This window comes from Calonectris borealis, chromosome 2 (genome assembly GCF_964195595.1).
Source record: "Calonectris borealis chromosome 2, bCalBor7.hap1.2, whole genome shotgun sequence".
Taxonomy (NCBI): domain Eukaryota; kingdom Metazoa; phylum Chordata; class Aves; order Procellariiformes; family Procellariidae; genus Calonectris; species Calonectris borealis.
In genome coordinates this window covers 151,438,070-151,450,371 of record NC_134313.1, presented here as the reverse complement: position 1 = coordinate 151,450,371, position 12,302 = coordinate 151,438,070, and the positions used below count along the sequence as shown (strand labels likewise).

General features: G+C 64.9%; 1 protein-coding gene across 1 annotated transcript; it reads right to left on the bottom strand.

Annotated features, from left to right (window-relative positions):
* Positions 1 to 8,075: 8,075 nt before the first annotated feature.
* On the bottom strand, positions 8,076 to 9,006 carry PTF1A (pancreas associated transcription factor 1a). The gene is made up of 2 exons (XM_075140800.1): positions 8,382 to 9,006; positions 8,076 to 8,278 (listed from the first exon to the last, which is right to left on the bottom strand). The coding sequence occupies exons 1-2, from the start codon at positions 9,004 to 9,006 to the stop codon at positions 8,076 to 8,078; spliced, it is 828 nt and encodes a 275-aa protein (XP_074996901.1).
* Positions 9,007 to 12,302: the final 3,296 nt, after the last annotated feature.

Genomic DNA, 12,302 nt, shown 5'->3' with positions numbered 1-12,302 from the left:
AAGTAGATTAATGGCAATTGCTGGTGAGTTGGTTTCCAGCAGAGTTTCACCAGAGAGGGTTAATCGGAGTCAGGTCTGGAATCTTTCCCAGAACTGGCTGCCAGCCATTTCCGTCAACCAATCAACCCCGTAAACAAACGCGCCATCCGCTGAAATAGAGTTTATTTCTTACTGTCATCCCGCCGGAGTCATTTCCCCAAACAGCCGCCACCTCGCAGTGGGTTTGAAATGGACCGCCCTGAACTCGGGGCTGCTAATTTCCAGCTATTTCCCCAATTACTTGCAAGTGTTTCCTCGGCAAGAAAAGATTTGTTGGGCGCATCGGCATTCAATAAACACGTAACCTGCTTTCAGCAGCCTCCGGCTGAGATTTTTCTCTTCTAAGTCGCTGATAATTCGAGGCAAAAACAATTAACCTGACAGGGCGATCCAAAACGGTTTTCCAAAGCCACCGTCTGAGACACGGGGCAAGTGAGAAAAAACATCAGCATAGACTTTGACATTTTTTTCAGCCTTTCCACTCATTTTTTTTGTATACCGCTAAAACGCATTCATACTTCGACTTGCAGCTGCATTAGTCTTGCAAAAAAAAAAAAAAATCCCCGCTGAGAAATGCATATAATAGGAAAAACAGATCGGCTGGACAGCAGCGTAATTAATGCCAGAAAGGGCTGAGGCCGGTTTCATAGTTTGTCTTTTGAGGATATCAAGACGAGACCTGGTGAAAAATGACGCATGCTTTAACATTTCAGAAAGCTGGCAACTAGCAGCGCTCCCCCCCTCCGCCCCTCCTTTTTTTTTAACTTTATGCCTCTGAACAAAGGGGTCGGCAGAACTAGCTAGGTTGTAATGAGTTCTGTGTCCCTAGCACATTAAGTGCATCATGGAAACATATTGTATCGAAATAGTTTGGAGGAGAATACTGGGGATGAAAGAGAAAGGGTGCTTTGATCAGCTCCCTGGGGTCCTGAGTGCGCGCAGACCGACTTGCAAGGACTTATTCAGCTCCAGCGAGACACACTTACAACGCCATTCAAAGAAATTTGCATATCTGTAATTTATCACATTTGTCCCGAACATTTTTGCAAGGTAAATAAAAGTTGGCTGAATAAAAAATATCAATCATCACAGAGCGAGGGAGAGCGGGAGCGGGAGAAGGGCGAAGTGTTTGTTTAACCAGACTCCGTTTGGAAAACTTTTGCTGAACGCAGGGTAAAACCCACATTTTGCACAGTTTATTTCAAGCCGGCGACCGCGCGTGTGCCGGCGGCCGGAGCTCCGCGCCCCGGCACGGCACGGCCCGGCACGGCACAGCTTCCGCCTCGAAGGGCCCGGAGCTTCGACACTCCGCGCCCCCCCGGCGGCACCGCGCAGCGCCCCGACCCCTCGGGCCGCGTCCCGGCCTCCGCAGGCCCGCGCAGGCCGCCGCAGAAACGCCTGGCTAAGCCCAAGGGAAGAAGGGGAAGGGGGGAGGTAAAAATGTAACGTCGGGGAGGGCCCCCCCGAGGGCCCTGCGCCGGGCCTTGCTCGGCATCAACCGGCGGCGGCCACACGGCCACCGGCATCTTCAACTTGACCTTGGTGAGGGTTCCGCGCCTTCGCCTCATCTGTCAGCCGCGCCCGCTGACAGTGATGCATTTCGCGGCATTGTCGGGGTAGGGCACGGGAGAGCCGTCGGGGACGGGATGGGACGGGACGGGCTGGCGGCGGAGCGGGCGCCGTGTCTCCGGGCGGTGGCAGGGAACAAAAGTCATAGCGAGACGCCTGTGCGGCTAATTCCGTGAAAGGCGCGTCCCGGTGCCCCCCCGGGGGAAGGTCAGTGTCGCGGGCTGCGCTCCGCCGAGGGGGGGCCGTAGGGCTCCACGCAGCCCCCGGCCCCGCCGGCCAGGCTGGCGGGCGCGCCCGGTCCTGACACGTCCCGAGGGCTCCGCGCTTGCACCCTCTTCCCGAAACTCTGCCAGCCCAAGGCCACCGGCGGCGGGCAGGCACCAGCGGGGCTGCCCGAGCCGCGCCAGGACCCGCAGGGGCGCTCCCCGCCCGTCCCATCTCGACCCGGGCCGCTTGTCGCCTCTGAGGCGAGCGGCAGCTCCCCGGGTGGGGGCCGGCGCTGTCGGGGGTGCCCGTCCCGTCCCGTCCCGGGGGCGTCCCCGCCCGCCATCCACAGAGTAGCCGTTCGCCCCGGGGCCGGGCGGCGGGTCTCGCCTGGGACATCGCTCTCCCCGGGGCCGGGGCGCGGGAAGCTGGGGCCGTGAGCGGCCGCCCCGAGCCGGCCCCGGCCCCCGGCGGACTCCGGGATCAGGGTAGCCATCGGTGCGTCCGGAGGAGACGTTTCCCTAAGAGGAGAACCCGTCTCCGTCCTCCCAGCAGACGCCGAACTGCGCCGCCGAAGGCCCCCCTCCGCTCGGCCCCCTCATCTCGCCCCGGGGCGGCAGAGGGCTCGGGGGCCCCGTCGGGGTGCGGAGCGGCGGCGGCGGCGTGCGCCCGCCCCGTGCGACCCCTCCGCGCTGCCTCCCCTCGGGAAGCGGGCAGCCTCCTCCCGGCGGGGCCGCGGGCTCGGACCGCGCCGCGCCAAGCGGGGATCCCTGGGGCGGCGAGGGTCGGGGGGAGCGAAGCGGCCATGGCCCGTCCGGGCCGGACAGGGCAGGGCCGGGCAGAGCAGCCAGAGTCTCTCGCCGCCCCGGAGCTGCCCTGCGGGGCGCCCCGAGAGGGACGGGCGCGACGGGGCCGGGCCTCCCCTGCCCTCTCCAAGCCGCTCGGCGTTACAGGTTGCGCGGAGCAGGTGCACGGGGAAAGCGGGGGGCCGCGGCGGGCCAGAGCGGCGGGCGGAGGCTGAGGGCGCGTGGGCCGGGGCGGGCAGGGGGGCGGGCGCTCCCGCGGGGCCCCCCTGAAGGCCGGCTCCGCGCCGCCCGGGCCGGCGCCGCGCCCGCGGCCGGAGAGCCGGGCGCTGCCTCCGGAGCCGGCGCCGCCGCCCCAGGGGCCGCCCGGGGGGAGCCCCCCTCCGCTCGGCGGGGCTGCCGCTAGACGGGGCCCGGCGGCGCGGCGCGGCGGCCCCTCGCGGGGCCCCCCCCGGGGCCGCCCCCGGCGCGGCCGCCGCGCAGGGGCGGCCCCGCCGTCGTGCCCGGGGGCGCCCGGCAGCCGGGCCCCCTCTTGGAGACCTCCATGCGCAACGCGGGCCGGCGGGCGGGAGAGCCCCGCCGCCGCCGCCCGTTGTCGCTCGCCGGGGCCCCGACGGCAGCGGGGCGGCGGCGGGGGCTGCGACCGGGAGCCGCCCCTGGCGCGGGGCCGCCCCGCCCGCCTCCTCCCGGCTGCGGCGGCGGCGCGGGGAGCGGCGGGGAGCGGCGGGGCGCACGCGCGCCCGCGCGGGGTCCGGCCCCACGGCGGGGCGCGCGGCGGCGCGGGGCGCGGGGGCGGCGCGGGGCCGGGGCGCGCGCGAGCGCGGGGCGGTGCGGGGGGGCGGGCGGCGGCGGGGGGAGGCGGGCACCCCTCCCTGCCCGCCGGGGCGGCCCCCGGGCGCGGCGGCGGCGGCGGCGGCGCGCTCGTCCCCGCCGGGCGGTCTCCGGCGAGGCCAGCGGCGGCCGGGCGCGCCTCGCCTGCAGCCGGAGCCATTCATCCCCCGCCCCTTTGTTCGCCCTGAGAGTAACGCTGTGAATTAAAAGAAATGACAATATTTCGTATCTGCTCGCCCGGCCAGGAGAAGGGCCCTTGAGCCTGGCAAAAATCAGGCGGATCATTCATCGTGCCACCCCGCACCTGTGGGCTTGGCATTGAAAACCCTGCGGACCTCTTCCTATTAAACTTAATTATTCCCCCAAGGCGCACAATGGTTGAAATGGAGCAGGTTGGAGTCTGTTTATTGGTCGTAAATGTTTTTCTGAAGATCTTCTGAATCTCATTGTTAGCTCGTTGTTTGAGGCTGCCCTCTTTCTTTCAGACGAGAGTAGCCTTGGACTTTTCAATTTTCAATCGTAACATCTGCTTAATCGTACGGATCAAAATATGGAGACACAAAACATATGTAATGGTTGATTTGTTAAATCCTGGTAATGAGTTATTAACAAGGGAAAACAATAGGGCAGGATGGTGAGAGCCTTATGGTAACAGAGTCACTTTATGTAACGCCTGACGTTTCCCTTCTTGATAAATGGAACTAAGGTCTGAGCGCCAGGTGATAGCAAGAAAATCAATGTCTTTAGGGGCCGGCACCGAGACTTTTTTTCTATGTGAAAAATTAGGAGACATAAAATTTAATTGGCTGATCAGGGGAAAGCAGTGGTCTTAAGTTTAATTGCCAGTAGGCTTAGCGAGGGAGACAAAACAAGATTTGGGCCTGTTTGTTTGCTTGCATCCCAGCGCCGAGTCCAAGTGTATCGTTGAAAATGTGTTTTATTATAACACATGTCATGCTTTACAGTTCCCATATTGTGTAAAGACAATAGTTAATGGTACATTAAAGACAAGCAAACCATGCCAACACGTCTTGGACACATTGTAAGGGCCTCTCTCTTTGCTCGCTTTAGGCAGCTGCAGTCCAGGACCCAGAAGCACAAAAAGAACAAGTTTGAAATACCAGGTGCATCCGAGAGAACCACGACAGGGATTGATATGTTATAGCCCAGGACATGAACCTAGCAATAAAGATATCATTGCGATTGTTTGCGGCTTCCACGCCATGTAAAGCCGGAGGCGCCGGAGCAGGCTGCTTTCTGGCAGCGGAGGCTCTGCCTCCCCGGGCTCCCCCGGCGCCCTCCGCCAAACCCGAGCACCTGTTGGCCAGACCCCGGCCCCGTCGTGGGAATCGCCTCCCGCCCACGCTTCCAGGTCTCGGCAGCGCGGTTTGTTGTGGAGTTATTTAGGACCATTCCCACCGGCTGCGGGATGCTTTGGAAAGCGGGAGGTTTACCAGGGGACACTCAACTGGTGTTTGTTCGACCTCGCAGCTGGTACTCGGTGCCAGCGAGAGATGCGTGAATGGGAGAGGGATGGGATCCCGGGCTGGGGAGGCTTCACGCCCCGCGCCTCGCAGGGCGCTCGCCCGACTGCCGGCAGATGAGAGGCCCTGGGAACCGCGGCGGGACGGGTTCACAGTGCCCACGCAGCCCCTGCCTGCGCACAGCGCTGCTGAGGAGGCACGCACGCCTTCCCATCCCCTCGCTGGCTGTCCAGGCGAGCGGACTGATGCCTCCAGTATTTTGGGCTTGGGTGGGGGTTTTGTTGTTGTGGTGGTTTTTTTTTGGTTTTTTGATTTTTTTTTTTAGTGGGGGATTGTCCGTTTCGGGCAATTAAATTGTCTTTTCACCTGGAGCATCACGAGTGACGCTGGTCCGGGGGTGACAGCGTCAGCCCGCACACCCAGAGCCCGCACCTCCCTCCAGGAGCCTGCGGGAAGCGAGCCCCCCTGCAAGTGCCTCCAACACCCCCCCATCCCCCCAAGCGGGGCTGGGGATTTCCCCCCCTTTTGTTCACTCCTGCCCCACTTTGCAGCCCCAGCCCCCGCGGGGATGCGTGGCGGGGGGGTGATGGGCCGGGCTCAGGGCCCTGGAGGGCCTCCCCCGCCCCCCGGGGCGCCGTCGGGGCAGCGCGGCCGCGGAGGGGCAGTCCCCGCCGGGACCGGTGCGGGGTTTCAGGCGGGCGGCGGGGGCTCCGGGAGCGGGGCAGGGGCGCGGGGGAGGCGGGGAGCCGGTGCCCGGGGCGCGCCGGGGGGCAGCGCTGGAAGGGGCAGCGATCACCGCGATCACCCCGCTCACGGTCGCGGGGAGGAGCGGGGGCAGGCGGCTGGGACGGTAGTCACGCCTGTCCCACGCTGGTCCTTACCGCGCCGAGCCGCGTTCCCCACCGGCAACCGCCAAAAGCTGCAGCAAAAGCTGCGAGCCGGGCTTGCGGGAGCCGCCGGGTCCCGCCGGCCCGGGGGACCTGCACAGGCACTTTCCTCCTGCCCTGTGCGGCGGGATTTTATGGCAGGAGCGCGGCGCTGGGGTGAATGGATGATAAGTCAGTCAAAAGGAGCTGTCAGTCTCTTTGAAGATTGCGTTTAAAGGGACTTGCCAAGTCAAGACGGGAGAGTGACAAGATAGAGACCCTGGTGTTTTACATGCGAAGGCCGGCTCTTCCGCTTCATCTGCACCATACTAAAGGATGTGTTGAAGCATTGAATCACAAAAAAAGTGGCACGCCAAAGAAAAGGTGCCACATAACAATGATTGTAGTGTTTTAATTGTGGGGGACCGCATCACCAAAGCCAATTGAGACGGACGGGGCTATACACAGAAGGAAACGGTACAACACTTCCATAACTTATAATTAAGCTGAAGTCCGACTAACATTTGACTTTCTAATGAGTGTAATGAGATTACATGCCTGATGGAAGCATTTGTGCAAAAGCGACTTTCTGTGTTTAATGAGGTCCTAATACAGGACAAGATCGAATTATAGGTCGGCTCTTTTTCTCGCTCAAAGAGCCCCGTTTAAGTTCAATGACACCGGTGCCGCCCGCCTCCCGCCCGCTGCCGGACGGGGCGAGGCTCGCAGCCGGGCAGCCCCGGGCTTGCACGAAAAATCAGCAAATAAATAAGCAAAGCCCCCCCCCGGCCCAGCCTCGGCGTGTTTGTGTGGGTAAGTAGCTCCTCTAATTGCTATTGGAATAGATCCATGCCATCCGCGCTAGGGAACTAAATGTGTCTAACTAGGTTAATGCAATTAGCATGCATGCAACATATTGCTCCCACTTTGCGGCAGCTTTGAAAAAAAAAAGAGAGAGAGGGAGAGATATACAGTATATGATGAGTAATAATTATACCTCGGCTCACCCGGGCCGTTCCCATCCGCCTGGGCACCGCGCGGGGACAGCTCTGCTCCGGCCGTGGGCCGGGCCGGGCATCTGGGGCTCTCCCGGGGGCCAAGCCGTCGGGCTGAGCCGCGGGTGCCACGGGAAAATCAGCACCTGCGGCGCCGGGCCGAGCCCCCAGCCCCAGCCCCGGGCGCCCCCCCCCGCCCCCGCCGGTAGTACTTGCAGCCCCCCGGCCCGGCCGGCCCCTGCCGCCCCCTCCCCTCGCCCCCGGGCAGGTGCAGCCCAGCCGCCCCCCCAGCAGCCGGGCACGCTGAGCTGGGGCTACCAGAGCGACTCTGCCACCAGTTGCACGATGGCTTTGCCACACACACCCTCCCCCAGCGGCATCCCCCGGGCGAGGGGGTGCGGGGGCTGTTTCCCAGGCGCGGCCGGTGCGCGGCCCGCGGAAGGCTGGAGGCAGCCGGCAGAGCCCCAGCGCGGGGCCACGCACCCGCAGGGGCCAAGCCTGCCCGGCCCCCAGCCTGGTCGCCCCTCCCCGGCACTTTTGGGACGAGCTTTGTCCGGCTCCGGGTAGCGCGCCCATCCCCGTGGCGGCGGGGCCGGGGGTGGAAGGCAGCGGCGGGGGGGACACACCCTCGCAAGGTCGGTGTTTCGGGACTCGGGCCTTTCAGCTGGAAACCACAAGCAGAGCAGAGGCACTGAAAAGAGGGGACCTCCTAGATAGACAAAGACATCAGTTGGAAGCACTTCAGGAGAGGACGTCAAAAGGGGTGGAGAGAAGGGGAAAGTGTCCCCCCCGGCTGTATAAGAACAGCCCGAGCCGGCGATGGGACTGAGTGGGGCCGGCACCTGGGCGGAGGGTGCCGGCTGGGGCACCGGGGACCGGGCCGGGCGTTTACCGCAGGGCTTCCTCGGGATGCGGCGGGGCTCTTGGCAGCCGCTTCCCACAAATACACTACTCCACAAGGTACAATACGGGTTTATTATTAACAAACACAGGAAGAGTCCACGTGCGGCAATAAATTATTTTCACAGGTTCTGGCATTATTTTTTTTTCCCCCAAAAAAAAAGGTGCTGGTGGAATAAACCTATTGCATATCTTTAAAAAATCAGGATAAATTATATAAATTATACATTCAAAACAGACGATTCTACCTCATTATCACTACTCCGTAATAAATAGATAAATAAAGTTGATTGCCCTTAGAGTCTGAATCTTAAATTACATTTACAATATAGGTCTCTACATACAGCATGTACAGGGCGGGGCGGGGGCCACCCGCGCGGCGCCTCACGCCACGAAGTCGAACGGGGGTTCGTTCTCGATGTCGTTGAGGGAGGGTTTGTTGTTCACCTTCCGCGGGTCCTCGGGGGTCCACACTTTGGCTGTCCGGATGATGTTTTGTTCCTTGAGTTGCTTTTCATCAGTCCACGACAGCGAGTGACCGGCCAGAGGGGGGAGTCCGTAGTCGGGGTCGCTCGGAGAGGGAGATCCTGGGGGAGAAAGGGAGGGGGTTATTGCTGGGGCCGGCATTCTTGCGGAGCGCGGAGCCGGGCCAGGCCGGGCCGTACCGGGCCGGGGCGGGCCGCCACTTACTTGTGCCGCGGTGGCAGATGATAATTTTCTTGGGCTGGCTGGGGCTCTCGCTGCTGGCGCTGCGCAGCGGCAGGTCGGACTGCACTAGCTCGCTGAGGAAGTTGATGTAGCCGATGGCCAGGCGCAGCGTGTCCACCTTGGAGAGCCGCTTCTCGTAAGGCAGGGTGGGGATGTGCGAGCGCAGCCCCTCGAAGGCGTCGTTGATGGACTGCATCCGCCGCCGCTCCCGCACGTTGGCGGCCTGCCGGAGCTGCTGCAGCTCCGCCTCGGAGCGCACCCGCCGCCGCCGCTTGGCCGAGCCCAGCGCCTGGAGCCGCCCCCCGGGGGACAGCAGCGCCGCGCCCGCCGCCCCGCAGCACTCGTAGGCGAAGCCGGGCGAGGCGGGCGACGGCGGGAAGGTGGCGGCCGGCGCCGGGCAGCGGTAGCCGCCCTCGGGGTCGCCGCCGTCGCGGTAGTACTCCTGCAGCTGCCGGCTGAGGAAGTCCACGTCCGGCTCCAGCAGCCCGTCGGCGGCCAGCGCGTCCCGCGGGGGCGGCTCGGGGAAGAAGTCCTCCTCGTCGAAGTAGGGGGGCGAGGAGAAGGAGTCCAGTCCCCCGGGGAAGTGCTCCAGCAGCACCGTCTCCATGCTGCGCCCGGCCCCGGCGGGGACGGGACGGGACGGGACGGGGCGGGACGGGGGGGGCAGCCCCGCCGGGACGCGCCTGCAGCCGCTCCCGCTGGCCCGCTGGCCGAGCCGCCCCGGCGGCGGCGGCGCCCCCGCCCCTGCCCTGCCCTGCCCTGCCCTCCCCGCCCCTGGGTGGCCGGGAGGCCGGGCCGCTGCCGCCGCTCTCCGGGGAGGAGGCCGGAGCCGGCTGGCGCGGCGGGCCGGCACGCGAGGAGTCTTATAACGACATCCCCGGGCGCGTGCCGCTGACCGCCATCGCCAGCCAATCAGCGCGCGCCGGGGGGGGCGGGCGGGGGGGCCGGGCCCCCCCGTCGGGGCGACACCGCGGGGTCCCGCCGGCCGAGGGGCGGAGCCGCGGCGGGGACCAGGGCGGGGGGGGGAGCAGGCGGGCCCCGACGGTGCCCCCCTCCCGGCCCCGCCCGGCCCCGCTGCCCAGGGACGGGCCCGGGGCCCGCGGAGCTGCTCAGCCCGGCGCTCCCCGCACGTCGGGCGAGCAGCCCCGGTCCGCCCCGGCGCCTCTCCCCACAAATCGCTGACCGAAACGCGCGCGTTGGTATCCACCGGCTTAGCCTCCCTCCGGGGACCGGAGGGGTCACTCCCGCGGATCTTCCCCCCAGCACATTTCTCTTGCTGCCCCGGGCCCCCCAGCCCCCGTCGCCCGCAGAGCCCCTGTCGGAGCGGGCGTCGGGTGGATCGACGGCGCGAGGTTTCTCTCGGCATTTGAAATGAAGACAATTCTACCGTAACAACAAATAAATCGCGTCAGCTCCTTGCGCCCGGTCGTGCATCGATTTTGATCGCATCGGGCCCCGTTGCGTTCTTCCTTTTCCCACTCCCATTGCCCCCTCAGGACGAGCTCGTTTGGCGGAGGCTCTGTTAATAATTCCCTAACTGACTCTCACTGATTAAAGCCTTAAAAATTCTCACTGGGGTGAAATGGATTACCCGGCAGATTAGGAGAGGATTATCTCTGTCATTAGCGCTGCAATAGTTTGTCCGGCAGAGTCTGTCGAGGTTTATCGAAAGTGACTTTCCAGCGTGCCACCAGCACGGGCAGAGATCAAACCCCGAGTGGAAACGGTCCCCGCTCTATCAGCAGAGCAAGACAGGGCCAGCTCCGGGAGAGTAATAAATGACTCGACTTCAAAGCCGCTGACCACGCCGTGATAACGGCAGGGAAACGCGTGAGTCACGGGAGGGAACAAAGAGCTTTGCAAGAGCAACTTCTTGGAAAGTCCTGCCTGCAGACGGACCACGCGAAAAAACGAGAAAGGAAGGAGGAAAACCTTCGCGCGAAGCCAGGAACGCGCCCACGCGTTCCCCCGAGACGGGGGAACTGAGGGAGTCTCCCCATCGAGGGGCGACGCGATGGTGAAGCGGCTCCCCGTTCACGTCCAGCCGGGGAGCGGGACCGGGGACCTCGGGGGGGACTGGGATGAGGGGGCGAGGCGGGGGCTGCGGGCCCGGAGAGCACTCGCTGCTGGGAGGGACGGGCGCCTCCAGCCGCCGCTCTCTGCTGCGGGCATCACGGCCCGGTACCCTCCGCTGCGCTGGGAGAGCCCGGCCCCGCTGCCCGGGGCTGGCCCCTCTCCAGCTTCCCCTCCGCCGAAGGAAACGCGGTGACTCCGCGGCCGGAGGGCGCGCAGCCCGGCGGGCATCGCCTGCCCGTGCCCAGCGTGCGTGACCGGGAGCCCCGCGGGCCCCGCTGTGCTGCCCACTCCCCTCTGAGTGGGAAGCCAGGCAGGGAGAGACCCGAGGAGGGCTCCAGTGCTACCTCCTGCTCACAGCCGGGGCAGCTGCGAGGCCGGACCAGGTTGCTCAGGGCTTTATCCGGTCGGGTCCTCCAACCTCGACGGATGGAGCTCCCACGGCAACCTGTGCTGCTGCTTCACCCTCCTCGGGGTTAAAGAAAGCGTTCCCTTCGCCCTTCATGGGTGTGTTTCCTGTACCGGCTGTCCCAAAACCGGCCGCAGTAATTAGACACGGTCTCAGCAGTGCCGAGTGTGGGGAATAAGCCTTTCCCTCGGTGTCCTGGGCTGCCACCGTGTTCATGCGGCCCAGAGATGCTGCTGGCATCCTGCGCGGCCAGGGCACACGGCTGGCTCCCGCCCAGCTCGCTGCCCACCAGCACTCCCGGCCCTTCCAGCGGCGCTCGGCGGGGACCGCTCCGGGTGGCACGGGGCGCGGCGGGCAGGAGGCCCCTCGGTACCCCCAGCGGTAGCTTGGCAGAGGCATGGCTCGCCCCCAGACGGCTCCTCCGGAGCAGCCCTGTCCCGCCGAGCCGAGGGACCCGCCTGGGAGAGCAAACACCGCTTCGGCACCGCACGGGCACCGCGGTCCTTCCCCGCCCCGGGGCTCCCCGGGGGGCCGCGCTGCCCCGTTACACCGCGAGCATCCCCTGTCCCCCGCTTTGCGATCCCCAGCGCTGGGAGGGTAGAGGCGTGGCGGCCCCACAGCAGCCGGGCGCTGGTGGGAGGACAGGGACCCGCCGTGCCCGGCCCCTGAGGCTGCTGTGGGGGGTGGAGGGGTCGGGTAGCCCGGGGGAGGCCACGACCGCCCCCGCATCCCCACGGCCCCCAGGAGCCGCCAGTTCAGCCACAGCCGGTCCCACAGTCTCGCTGCGCAGCGGAGGCGCGGTCCCCGCGCCCCTTTTCCGTGTCACCCGCCAGCAGTCCGGGCCCCAGTCCTGTGCAGACCCCGGGGGACAGGAGCTCTGCCCACGGTCCCTCTCGTGCCCGCTGGTTCAGCTGGGGCACACCTGGACGTGTGGCCGGTCCTTCTCCACCGCTGCCCCGCGCACCGCGGCCGGCGGACGGGGCACGCCGGGCCACGCCTGCGGCTGGAGAACCTCCTTTTCCGAAAGCAAATGAGCCAGCTCCTTCCCTCCCTGCCTGGCATGGCCTTAGCTGGGATGAGTGCAGCCGGGGAATGAATGCATCATATCTAGAAGCACGAGTATAAATCTAACACTGTACATGAAATCCTCTCGGATACATGTCACTCCTACCCCGAAACACCGGAAAAAGAAGAAAGCAAACCCCTAAATCCTAACAAGGAGGTGATTTCGGGGGGATTTCCTGGCCACAGAGCTGGCTCTGTTCCCTCACCTACATGCCCAAGGAGTCATCACCCATGGGGTGGCGAGTCCTTGCTCCTGCCACACTCCTGCTGGAGCCGGGGAGTTCAAAGCCGATGAGCAAACCACGTCGAGTGGCCTCTGTCACCACCGCACCCGCTCGAGACACACTCACACACTC

Bases quoted from the DNA above. Each gene is read 5' to 3' on its own strand.
- PTF1A (XM_075140800.1), bottom strand. From the start codon at position 9,006: ATGGAGACGGTGCTGCTGGAGCACTTCCCCGGGGGACTGGACTCCTTC. The intron at 8,279-8,381 runs GTAAGTGGCGGC...TTTCTCCCCCAG, and splicing joins CATCTGCCACCGCGGCACAA to GATCTCCCTCTCCGAGCGAC.